General features: G+C 41.9%; 2 protein-coding genes across 2 annotated transcripts; one reads left to right on the top strand and one right to left on the bottom strand.

Moving 5' to 3' along the window:
- Nucleotides 1-1,827: 1,827 nt before the first annotated feature.
- ndufs8a (NADH:ubiquinone oxidoreductase core subunit S8a) lies at nt 1,828-4,998 on the bottom strand. The gene is made up of 7 exons (XM_048996401.1): nt 4,919-4,998; nt 4,155-4,228; nt 3,944-4,009; nt 3,514-3,603; nt 2,862-3,034; nt 2,513-2,641; nt 1,828-2,387 (listed from the first exon to the last, which is right to left on the bottom strand). Exons 2-7 carry the CDS (start codon nt 4,195-4,197, stop codon nt 2,256-2,258), a joined length of 633 nt encoding a protein of 210 aa, XP_048852358.1. The 5' UTR covers nt 4,198-4,228; nt 4,919-4,998; the 3' UTR covers nt 1,828-2,255.
- Nucleotides 4,999-8,136: 3,138 nt separating this feature from the next.
- On the top strand, nt 8,137-12,967 carry si:dkey-9i23.8 (beta-1 adrenergic receptor). The gene is made up of 7 exons (XM_048996381.1): nt 8,137-8,220; nt 9,927-10,066; nt 11,056-11,245; nt 11,370-11,508; nt 12,151-12,315; nt 12,430-12,511; nt 12,758-12,967. Coding segments are annotated over exons 1-7 (927 nt in total). The 5' UTR covers nt 8,137-8,219.
- Nucleotides 12,968-13,024: the final 57 nt, after the last annotated feature.

Raw genomic sequence — 13,024 nt, 5'->3', positions numbered from 1 at the left:
GTATATAAATTTATCAAAATCCATTATATATTGTCTGTATTTTTTATATATTGTCTGTTTGTCATTTGTTAAAACTTTAAAATGTATGAAAGGCAAAAACAGTGTTATTCATTGAATGTATTAAAACCTTTTACCTTTATATAGCATCACCCCTGGATTATGTTGTATTCATATACTTTGTTATTATGTTTATGTGTATGTATGAATGTGTGGACATTTGTGTATATGGATATACATCTACATTCTCCAGTGGTTGTAATAATTTTGTTTAAGCTGGTAAAAAATTGTACTGTTGCAGCCTCCGAACATGCAGGGATCACGAGATCTACGCTTGTCCGTTTGATCTCTTGTTATAGTAGAGTTAGGCATTGCCAATTCCTACGTTGTCTCGGAATTTCTTATCGCGGATACAGTTGCAAAAGGTCACAAGTTATCGTTATATCGCCCACCGCTATGCCCTTTTGTCGTAAGTGAAGGCATATCAGAAAGAAATGGAACCCTGCCATCTAATAACGATAAATAGCATAGATCCATAAGACATAGTAGCTCAAGACAGGATTACAGAACCCGATGCAGTACCTCCACTCACATACCGGGACATTGTAAATTATCTCGTGCATTCACTTTGCGTGAGTGTTTTTACAATAATTAAAAGTATATTTACATGTAGTTCTTAGGGTTAGTTTTAGGCTTGTGACCAAATAAAAGCTTCAGTTAAGGTTAATGTGCAAGTCGTGCGATCTCACGAAGGATACCTGTACTTAAAGAAACAAATGAAAGTCGTTTAAAGTCTATTATGCTCTTTATATATATATATATATATATATATATATATATATATATATATATATATATATATATATAAGTTGCTTCACAAATAACCAAGGTATGTAAAAGATGTAAACAAGAGCCAGCCAGTTAATTGAAAAGTTAAACGAATTTTTACTCATGTGCTGTACTCTGGATTTATGGAATTATTATCCTACTAGCCAAATTGCTTTTTAAAATTGGGGGATAGAAATTCCCAGGTAGATCCAATTACATGACATCCGTTTTGTTCAGCCTCTGCGATACGACTGATGGGTATGGTACTACTATCACGGAGAGAGTTGCACCAGCGCGTTTTTTCCAAGTGTTCATTTAGTGTCACCAGTTGGTCACAGTGTGCTGTGGGGGTAACGGATATTATTCCTGTGTAATTTCAAAATTGTCATTGCATTGAAAATACACTGTGAAATGTAAACATAAGCGTGTGTGTGTGTGTGTGTGTGTGTGTGTGTGTGTGGGGGGGGGGGGGGGGGTTACATATGGAAAACTGACCAATGTAAAGCTACAACACATGCAGGGCTGCAATGTACTTTTTATCATTCACTAGACACATTCGTCAAAGCACAGCCCATGTATTTTTTAGGTGTAAGACCTTACTGCAGCTTGGTGGGCTAAGCTTCTGTGCGAGTTAATTGGAAATTGCAGGTTCAAGCCCCAGCCTCTGCAGAATAATCACATCTACGAGCCCTTGAGCAAGGCCCTTAACCCCCCAGCTCCAGGAGTGCTGGACACTGATCGCACTGTGTCCCCCCCCCCCCCCCCCCCACCCCAGCCTGCTCTGACCTGTATGTGTGTCTCATAGAGATCAAGACAGGATAAGCAATGAGAAGCCTTCCAAAGTATTTGTGCAAACATTATCGTTTTAGTGATTCAATGCTTTTTCTACTACAACACCTTGATGACCGTAATACTGACTAATTCCAGCTGATCTGTGGAATGCCGATAAAATTCGAAACCTTAAGACTGTTACCCAGAAGGGGAAAGAGCTTCACAGCAGTGTCACACTGTGGAACACAAAACTTTAATTCCTTCTTCAGCAATTCCATGAACCTTCACAATTAATCTCTGTAGATGTCTCCGAATGCTGCGTTTCCAGAGCACTGGTGAGACGCATTGATGGCTACAGGTGTTATGACATCACAGACACTATTACAACTGTACAACACAAAGATAAGAACACTGCAGTATTAGCCTGCCAGGCTCAGCCATCAAATAATCTGTATATAATGTATGTCTCCATACTCAAGATATAAAACAGTTTAAGAATTTATTGATTTTTAATGGGTTGGTCTGCAACTCCGTGCTATCTGTTGGCCAGTGTGAAGGCATGGGCTGATGCATCTGTGGAAGTGCAACCACCATCAGCAAGCAGACTGCCCAGTTTGTCCACAGAGTCTCGGTTGCCTCTGGTGGGTGAAGCAGGCGCTTTATCTGTACAGGTAGTCAGCCTGTATGTTAGCCGCGATCTCCGCCTCCCACTTGTCTCCATTGTTGAGAAGCTTTTCCTTGTTGTACAGCAGCTCCTCATGGGTTTCTGTGGAGAACTCGAAGTTGGGGCCCTGGAAAAAGACATCGGATTAGCCAAGTGTTTTGGTCGCGAGCAAATCACAGAAAAGAGGATGAAATGAGCAGTAGTGCCCGCTGGCCCTTGCTTGTGACGACCGTAAACGTTGCCGGTTAGCACCTCCACGATGGCATCAACAGGACAGGCCTCCTGGCAGAAGCCGCAGTAAATGCACTTGGTCATGTCGATGTCATAACGGGTGGTCCGCCGACTGCCGTCGGCACGGGACTCTGCCTCAATGGTGATAGCCTGGAAGAGGGAGGACGCTGTAGCTCAATTATGGGTCAATGCCAAGCAGAAAGGGATCTCAGTTCTTTGTGGTCCAAAGAAAACAAGTTACATAAAGAGCAAAATCAAGAGACTGAAGAAAAAAAAAATCTACCACTGCAGAGCTATAGCATGACGGGCAACATTTTTTCGTATTTCAGAAAATGCTTGGGCAGGGTAGAGCTTGACGGCACGGATTCACCTGGGCAGGACAGATGGCCTCACAGAGCTTACAGGCAATGCAGCGCTCCTCCCCAGATGGGTACCTGCGCAGAGCATGTTCCCCGCGGAAACGTGGGGAGAGGGGACCCTTCTCAAATGGATAGTTGATGGTGGCTGGCTCCCTGAACAGGTAACTCATAGTCATCCCCAAACCTGAAGGAAAAGATGTTCTGGTACCTGTCACTGCAGAAACAGTGCTAAATCTAAAATAAATTATTTTTTATTTCATGTTCTTGTTGACCAATTCTCCATGAGCACTGTACAGTTACACATGTTCTGTTCCACTAATATATATATATATATATATATATATATATATATATATATATATATATAAAATATGAAATATTGAGCTGAATATTTTATAGCAAACATGGCTTTACACCTCCTGCCTCTGTGTGTGTATGCATATTTGCTTCACCGCATCCCACAGGCCAAAAACATGCAGACAGATGACTGATGTTTCAATGTACTGGCATCCTATCCAGGGGCTCCCCTGCCCTGGCATCCAGGTCACTGCAAAACTGATTATGGATGTATGGATGGATGGGCAGGCAATAGGACTCAATGTGGTTAATGTGAATGCGGCACAGAGTTAGCTCTGTCAAGCGTAGCAGTTTGCTAAAGCTCACCCCTGAAGAGTTCAGTCCACAGTAGGGTCTGCGCAGCCCGGTCAGTGATAGACTTCATATCTGTGGGCAGCTCCTGGGCATTCACATACTCTGTGTGTGTGGGTAGGGGGGGTGAGAATTAGTTATTGCACACCAGAGCACACTGTCAAAGACACCACAGTGTGGAGCTAGGCAACAAAGCATTTCATTGCAACTACTGTACTCAGCATTACTGTGCATGTTACAAATAAAACTTTGATACATCATTCTGGTGATGTAACACCAGATGGAACATACCAGCTAGTTTTGTGAACTCAATCTGGTATAGTTAATAAATGTATACATGTCATGCCATTTGAAGCTGAGAATCTGAGCCAGATTCATTCATATACAACCTTGACAGACCTCTCTGTGCTAGACACTCCCAGAATAATCTGAATATGACACTTACTGTATCCCCCTTTTGGGACGCTAACGCTGAACGGACGCACTACAGTGGAGCAGGCAGAGAAATTCCCTGGTAAGAATGAAGACGTGGTACACGTTAAGGCTGTAGCAGTGCTCTTTGTCACATGACTACAGTAAACACTGAAGCCCCATAGGAACACCCCCCCCACTAAGGCAAGAGACTGATGGGATACACAGGTTTATGCAGTTCCTACCTGGCCTGGAAATTGAGTACAGTAGGCGCAGCGCTGAAGACATCACGGCCTGGGTCTGCTAAAAAGACAGACGTCTGGGGGGATAGGTTGAGGTGACAGTCATCTCACCATTTCACTGACCACGATACACTATTATTCTGTTTCTCAGCAAGTACTTTAATCCAACCCAACTTTGGTCAGCGAGCTGGAGTGAGATATTCAATTTGAGATAAGTCTGCGCACTCATTTACATGCATGTAACGGTTTTACTACCTTTAAATGGTCCGTATAGTTTGCAAACAACCCCAACGCTTTTCACGTGGCTAATTTTAGGTTTATAATGGAATAATATAGATTTGCTGTAAGATTTCTTGCGTGCGCGTGAGAGTCTGAAAGCGTGAGTGTCACGCCAGATGCGTTAAAAGTTGGGAACCTTGGGTGACAGGTAAAGCTTTGTATTCACATCTGCAATTACTACGGTGAAGCCGCTTAATTAAAAAACTGCTATTGTCAGCGTCTCCTCAAAATACCATGCAAAATAATTCAGCCTTATTCAGAAAGTAAAGCATTTACAGATGTTTTCACATGAACATCCCTTTCTTTACTGCACTGGTCTGAAGCACGGCGACGCAGTGACTGTATGATTCCTCAAGGACTTTCAATGACAGCGTGCTGTACGACAAAAGTAAACCGCTCGGAAACTGTCAAACCAAAACTATGGAAGACAACAATAAATAATGTATCATTTAATAAACAACCTAAAGCTATGTATATTTCAAACTTACGATGTTCTCTCTACTCGCCCTTCTCAGTCTGGAAACCGACCGACACCGGAAACATTTGATCAGAGCGCCGGAAGTGTGGCATATGGGCAACAAGGAGGACCTCCGCGCCATTTTGAATGTGTCCGCTATGGAGGCACGCCCATTGAGGAGCCTGAAAATCTTGTTTAGGCCAGGGGTAGGCAAGTCTTGGGGAATATTCAAGAAAGCGGGTTTAGCTCGGAATGCAGAGTTAAAGTGTGAACCAGATCACTTTCCGTTTCATAAACCAAGATTGACTGAGTGTCAGGCAACCACTGTGGCAACGAAAGTTGGGAATTAAACCTACGCGACAGCAGAGTTCGTCAGTTTGGTTTGGCGTGCCACGGTCGAAATAGAAGCGGATTCTTCTCCGGCTCCATGATTTATCCAATAGTATAATGTTCCCCTGGGGCTAGTAAAGTTTAACTTCATTCTGTTAAAGTGTATCTTATTTATTTAAAGACCCGTTTTCAGCTTGTCATTTAAAACTGTGTCTATTTTCCTATAATATTGTAGATGCGAACACACCGGTAGAGCAACAGCATGTCGGGTTATCCACAAAGTATATATGTTTAGCACTCAAAATTTTACTGCATATTTTTCCATACATAAACCTCAGAGAATATTTCCAACAAGGTTTGTCATTTATTACAGATTGTGTCCTACTTAGTGTTTATCAGTGTCAGCTCTGGATGATTTATCACAATGATTAAATTGCCTAAATATTGCAGGACTTACCAATACCACTGATGCCCCCATCACTGTAATAAAGTAATACATAAAAGATATTATGTGAACAGGCAACCTTCACACAGCACTGATGTCCAGTTAGTGTAAGAACAATTTGTTCCAGTTCAAAGCTTTTTTTCCGACCAATGTGTTGTAACTTACTGGGGCCTACCTGTGTCCACTGTCAAGATCACACAAATAATATTGAATGTCCAAGTAAAAAAATGGCTGCGTATGGCTCGTGGATTTATAGGGAATGTATATTGTATGACAGATTTGCACAGGATACATAACTATTCATGGCTTAAACTGAGATTCCCATCCAGCTGTACCACACACTTAGCCAAAGGAAGAACAACCCACTCTCCACCTTGCAGGCCTCAGAGATGGCAGAGTTCTCAGGGACATCAGTGCAAATAACCATTTTTCTTAGTGATCACTTATGACCACCAAGAAAAGTGAAATAAAGACAAATGCACTGCAGTTTCACCCATGTGCTCTTTATTACCTGCACATAAAAATGACACACAAACTTCTTAGTTATTTTGCAGAATCATCCATCTTTTGACAACCACAAAATTCCCCTTTAGTTGCTATTGTAGCACTTCAATTACTCAATTAATAATAATGATAATAATAATGCTGTGATTATTCTGGGAAGGCTGTCCACAAGATTTAGGAGTGTGTTTATGGAAATTTTGACCATTCTTCCAGGAGAGCATTTGTGAGGTCAAGCACTGATGTTGGATGAGAAGGCCTGGCTCACAGTCTCCACTCTAATTCATCCCAAAGGTGTTCTGTTGGGTTGAGGTCAGGGCTCTGTGCAGGCCAGTCAAGTTCCTCCACACCAGACTCATTCATCCATGTCCTTATGGACCTTGCTTTGTGCACTGGTGCGCAGTCATGTTGGAACAGGAAGGGGCCATCCCCAGACTGTTCTCTACAAAGTTGAGAGCATGAAATTGTCCAAAAAAGCTTTGAATGCTGCAGTATTAAGAGTTTGTTTCACAGGAACTAAGGAGCCTATGCCAACCCCTGAAAAACAAACCCACACCATAATCCCCCCTCCACCAAACTTTATACTTGGCACAATGCAGTCAGGCAAGTACCGTTCTCCTGGCAACCACCAAACCCAGACTCGTCAATCGGATTGCCAGGCAGAGAAGCGTGATTCGTCATTCCAAAGAACACGTCTCCACTGTTCTAGACCCCAGTGGCGGTGTTCTTTACACCACTGCATCCGACATTTTGCATTGCATCTGGTGATGTAAGGATTGGATGCAGCTGCTCGGCCATGGAAACCCATTCCATGAAGTTCTCTACGCACTGTCCTTGAGCTAATCTGAAGGCCACATGAAGTGTGGAGGTCTGTAGCTATTGACTCTGCAGACAGTTGGCGACTTCTGCACACTGCGCCTCACCATGCGTTGTCCCCGCTCTGTGATTTTACGTTGCCTACCACTTCGTGGCTGTTGTTCCCAATTGCTTCCACTTTGTTATAATACCACTAACAGCTGACCGTGGAATATTTAGTAGTGAGGAAATTTCACGAATGGACATATTCCACAGTCCACAAGAGCAACCCATTCTTTTGCAAATGTTTGTAGAAGCAGCCTGCATGCCTAGGTGCTTGATTTTATACACCTGTAGCGATAGAAGTGATTGGAACACTTGAATACATATATATGTGGGTGTGTGTGTGTGTATATGTATAAAATATGTGCGCAAAATGCCAAAAGTGAGAGCACAACTCCTAAGGAGCCTGTGAAGCCCCCAAAAAATGGATAAGATGTACACCCTCACTGTTGCCATTTTAGACAGCCAATCATACCCTTGCCAATCATAGTAACCGTATCCATGATTAGGTGATTCTGAATGAGTCCTTCAGCCTTGGAAGTACAAGGAACACGTCTTGGTCAGGAACACTTTTATTCTGTAGCACAAGTTAGCATGGTGATGTATCCTGCTAAGAAGAAAATCAGCGTCATGATACGGAAAAGCCAGAGTTACTGCTACTTATTCTCAAAGTTCTGGCTTAGCAATGAATCCTCTTTCGTGATATAGGCCCCTGGTTTAGGCATTAAAGGGTATTTCGCATTTGCGCCGTGGCACCAGTCAGTAGTGACGTGTTTGATGTCTTGTTTGCATTTGCTGAGTAGGACACAATTAATTCATCTGTTCAAGTGTGTATAATCAGTTCCAACTTGCAATCCCCACAGGACAGAAACATACACAATTATTTTTCACATGTCCTTTAAAAATTCATTTCAAAAGTTATCTATTGTGTACCTGTCTTAGCAGTTTCCATTTGCTATAGCCCGTTTAAGCTCATTCATTCATTAATCATAACCATGCATAGATCAGTAGGATATGGTCTTAAACAAAACTAGAGAGTATTAATTAGGGAGGTCGATTGCGGTGACGTCAGTTGCTTTGATATTATAAGTAACCACGACATCTGCCTTCGTAATGTGTGGACAGAACAGCGATATTTCTGGCTGAAGACCCGTGGAGTGTTATGATTGTCGTGGTTTTTCTGCACAAAGGCGAATAAAGTGAGTTACATTGTTACATTCAGTGATAGTATAGCAATTAAGATGACATAGATATATATTGGAATTGTTTGTCCTTAAAGATTTTAAGGTATATATGCCATTGCACTTTTTAGCTTCATTATTGTTGATGTGCTTGATATATTTTAAAGGACGAATTATTTAATTGTTTGGGTTTTAAGAACATAAGAAATTTGAAAATGAGAGGAGGCCATTTGGGGAGAACTTAACTAATAGCTCTGATTTAAAGGAACCCAGGGTTTTAGCTTGGGCTACACTAGTAGGAAGACTATCCCATACTCTAACTACACGCTGTGTAAAGAAGTACTTCTTCAAATTCATTTTAAAATGTTCTCCCGCTAATTTCCACTTATGGCCATGAGTTCTAGTATTTAAACTAATATTGAAATAGCCGTTTGGCTGAACAGCATCCAGACCTGTTAGAATCTTATATACTTGGATCATGTCCCCCCTTAGTCTCCTTTTCTAGAGGCTAAACAGATTCAGCTCAGCTAACCTCTCCTCATAAGACATTCCTCTAAGAGCAGGAATCATTCTCATAGCCCTATGTTGCACCTTTTCAAGGCAACAATGTCCTTCTTAAGGTATGGTGACCAAACCTGCACACAATATTCTAGGTGGGGTCTTACCAAGGAATTATATAATTGTATCATCACCTCTCTTGACTTAAACTCCACACACCTAGAGATGTAACCCAACATCCTATTGGCCTTTTTTATGGCTTCCCCAAACTGGTGAGAGTGGGACGTAAGAAGCATCAACATACACACTGAGATCTTTCTCATAATCAGCTACCTTTATTTTAGTGGAACCCATAAAATATCTGTACTTTATATTTCTTCTCCCTGCATGGATAACCTTACATTTATCTATGTTAAATTTCATCTACCAGGTATCAGCCCAGTTGCTAATTAAATCAAGATCCTGTTGTAGCTTTTGTGCTGCTAGATCAGTATCTGCTACACCACCCTCCTTGGTGTCATCTGCAAATTTAACCAATTTACTGCATGTATTGCTGTCAATATCATTAATGTAAATTAGGAACAACAGTGGTCCTAAAATTGAACTCTATGGTACCCCACCATGAATGCAGGCCCACTGTGACATTGTGCCTCTAATAACTACCCGCTGCTTCCTGTCTGTTGGCCAGTTTTCGATCCAAGCTGCCACAGTTCCTAAAACCCCTGCAGCTTTGAGCTTAAGCAAGAGCTGTTTGTGGGGGACATCAAAAGCCACCAGGAAATCTAAGTAGATCACATCGTAGGCCTTTTTGTGATCAATTTCTTTTGTAGCTTCACCAAAGAACTAAAGTAAATTAGTTAAACAGGATCTGCTTCTCCTAAATCCATGTTGGCTATCCCTCAGAATGTTATTTGCATCCAGGTAATCGACCATTTTCACATGGATTATAGGTTCCATTACTTTTCCAGTTATGCAAGTTAAACTGATTGGCCTATAGTTTGCTGGATTACTTCTATCCCCTTTTTTGAATATGGGTGTTATATTAACATGCTTCCAATCAGAAGGTACCACACCAGCAGATAACGATTTCTGGAATAGTGAAGTTAAAGGTTGGCTAATAATATCCCCCATCTCTTTTGTGTTAATGATGGTAATTTGGAAAGTCTAATATACCTTTTTATATGAATAACGCATATACTTTGCTATAAGCTTTCCTTCTCTTTCAGTGAATTTGTCAGCAAATATTTCAGACCTGGAAGTGACATGGGGGTTCATTACAAAGAATTCCATACTAGCGGCAGTTCTTGGTGTGGAAATGATTCTTGGTATTGCAGGAAATACCCTGATCCTGTTCACCAAAATTAAGGTAGAGGTCGCTTCTTCATCATTGACTTTTTCCAAGTTTTATCCATGTACATTTAATTTAAGATTTAAGAGTATTGCATTATTTTAGCATATTTGTTCATGTATCAGAAGCTTGTGGTGTGTATGGAAAAGTGGATGCATTGAGCCAGATTATTTAATAATACATTTAGGACATTTGACACAAAAATCCACAAAGTAATTTTCAAGATAAAATATTCATAAATGGGAAGCTGATTTTCTAAATGCCATCAGTCCTGAATCCAAAACTGGGAAAGGCTGATTGGTCCAGAACACCTGTATAACATTTTAAGGAATGTGTCCCGATTAAATGGAAATCAGGAAAAGTGGCCTTTTCTAAGAAATGCAGCTTTGCAGATCTATAAGTAGATGCTCTGTGGATGGAGCTGCCCACCTGCCCCAAGGCACTCGTTTGAACCCTCTCAGGCAAAGCCATTTTTACCCATTAACGCCCCCACTACCAGCCATCGTAACTCCCTTTGAAAATATCCCCGTGAACTCTCTCACTCACTCCCTGCTAATACACCCCGCTAACCCCCTTACTCACTCCCCTGCTAACTCCCATTGCTAATGCCCCCCACTAACCCCCTTACTCACTCCCCTGCTAACTCCCATTGCTAATGCCCCCGCTAACCCCCTTACTCACTCCCCTGCTAAATCTCATTGCTAATGCCCCCCACTAACCCCCTTACTCACTCCCCTGCCAACTCCCATTGGTAATGCTCCCACTAACCCCCTTACTCACTCCCCTGCTAACTCCCATTGCTAATACCCCCACTAACCCCCTTACTCACTCCCCTGCTAACTCCCATTGCTAATACCCCCACTAACCCCCTTACTTACTCCCCTGCTAACTCCCATTGCTAATGCCCCCCTCTAACCCCCTTACTCACTCTCCTGCTAACCCTCAATACCAACATCCACTGCTAGTTCCTTTGCTAACTCCCTCTCTCTGTCATCCCTCTTTCACAGGGAAAGGGTCAGTTTAAGAGCCAGTACTGGGTCTCTGTGGTCAGTCTGTCACTCTCTGACCTCGGCTGCTCACTGTTCGTCATCTCCAGTTCCTTGCTGGCTGTGCTGACTAGTGGTCAGAGGTCACCATGGTGCGAAGTCATCTGTCTCCTTAAATTCGCTTTCATCACTTCCTCTCTTGGCAGCTTGGGTATACCGATTTGCACATAATTATTATTTTCTAGTGAAATACTAGTATAATTTTAAGTAACTCTAGTAGAAGGTCATTGCAATTTTTGACAGTACTTATGACAATCTTCTCCGTTACATCTCAGCGGTCTTGTGCATGCAGCAAGCACTGGACTTGGCTTGCAGAGGAAGACATCTGTCCAATACTGTAGGAGCAGGCTGCCTGATATCTTGGCTTACGGGGGTTCTATTTGGCACTGTACCCGTGGCATTTAAATGGATCAGGTAAAGTCAAGAGATGTCTATTGATGAGGTATCTGTTTCAGCTGAGTCTGTTTAGCAGGTACTCACTGAGAAAGATAAGAACCTTGGATGTAAAGTATGGATTTAAAAACATGTGGAGGATAACAGACTTTTAATTTATTTTACAGACTCTGTATTTTTAAAAAATTATACATACATTCAATTTTATATAGTTGTATAGTTCCCCGCAGCCCCGAATAGAATAAGTGGTTACAGAAAATGGGTGGATGCATGGATGGATGGATGGATAATTGCATAGTTTAAATAAAGATCATAAAAATGTAGTCGAGAGTAGGTGTAGCCATAGTAGAAATAATCAGTTATAATATTATATAATATAAAAATGCTATAGATTGCTAAAAACAGTCAACGGGGACGGAGGGGGTTGATTGCCGGCCAATTCCATAAGTTTAATGTCTCCAGAATTTCAGCTATCAATAGACCACATGGAAATCAGGGGTCATAAAAAAAAATATTTTCAGAAAATACCCAACCCCTCCGGAAATCCAGGGGTTGTGAATCCCTATCCGAAAGCACCAAGGATGTTTTAAAAGTCCCACAGTTTAGGGGAATAATGTGACATATGGGAATAATTAGTAGCCGTCTGTTTCCTCTCCACATCAGATATGACCCCGCAGAGATGCTCTGTGCTGTCTTCTGGGAGAACAATTACTCTATCATGCTGGTCTACATCCTGTGTGCATTCTGCATCTGCATCTTTCCCCCTTTCCTGCTGGTGGTGCTCTGCTCAGTCCTGACCTCTGCTGGCTGGATTAGGAATAGGAGCAGGTGCGTTTACCCAGTGCATTGTACAATAATTACTAGCAGTTCGTCAATTTTTATAATCTTCTGGGGATATAAAGGTAATTTGGACAAACATCCTTCTTCCCTCTCTCCTCATAGGGACCCAGATGATCTCTCCTCTGTTACTCCTCTGCTGGTGTCAATTTATCTGCTCTGCTACACACCCTTTGCAATTTCAGAGGTTAGAGATTGTTTTCTATTACACCGTTCACATTCCTTGCCACTATCTAAAATTAAGGACAGCGCTATAATTACTTGCATTAGAAACCGTATTAATAAACCGCATAATGTAAAGGACTGTAGTTAACAGGCATCAAGATAAAACTATGGCCAGTCGACTGCTTTGAAGCATTAATAAATAAGATAACTTTCAGTGTTGTGAATTAATAAAATGATTTCAATAGCTATTTTGCCTATATAATTTCAGCTGGTTCTGTTGGGAAGGTTGGACCAATCGCCAGCACCTGATTGGCTGCGCACGCTGTCATCTGTGACGGCTTACCTGGATTGCGGGATAAACCCTTTTATTTACTGCACCAATCAGGACTTTCGTGCGGCAGTGATGGGCCTCCTGTGGACCAACCGCAAGGCCCCATCCGAGCCTGTGCTGACGGCGATGGCAAAGCTAGACTTATGAGCACGGACTTGAAGTGAAAAATAGTCTAGTTACTGCTAAATAAATGCTACCAGATGC

This window comes from Brienomyrus brachyistius, chromosome 25, assembly GCF_023856365.1.
Source record: "Brienomyrus brachyistius isolate T26 chromosome 25, BBRACH_0.4, whole genome shotgun sequence".
Taxonomy (NCBI): Eukaryota; Metazoa; Chordata; class Actinopteri; order Osteoglossiformes; family Mormyridae; genus Brienomyrus; species Brienomyrus brachyistius.
The sequence above is the reverse complement of the archived record's forward strand: the minus strand, read 5'-3'. Positions and strand labels throughout refer to the sequence as shown.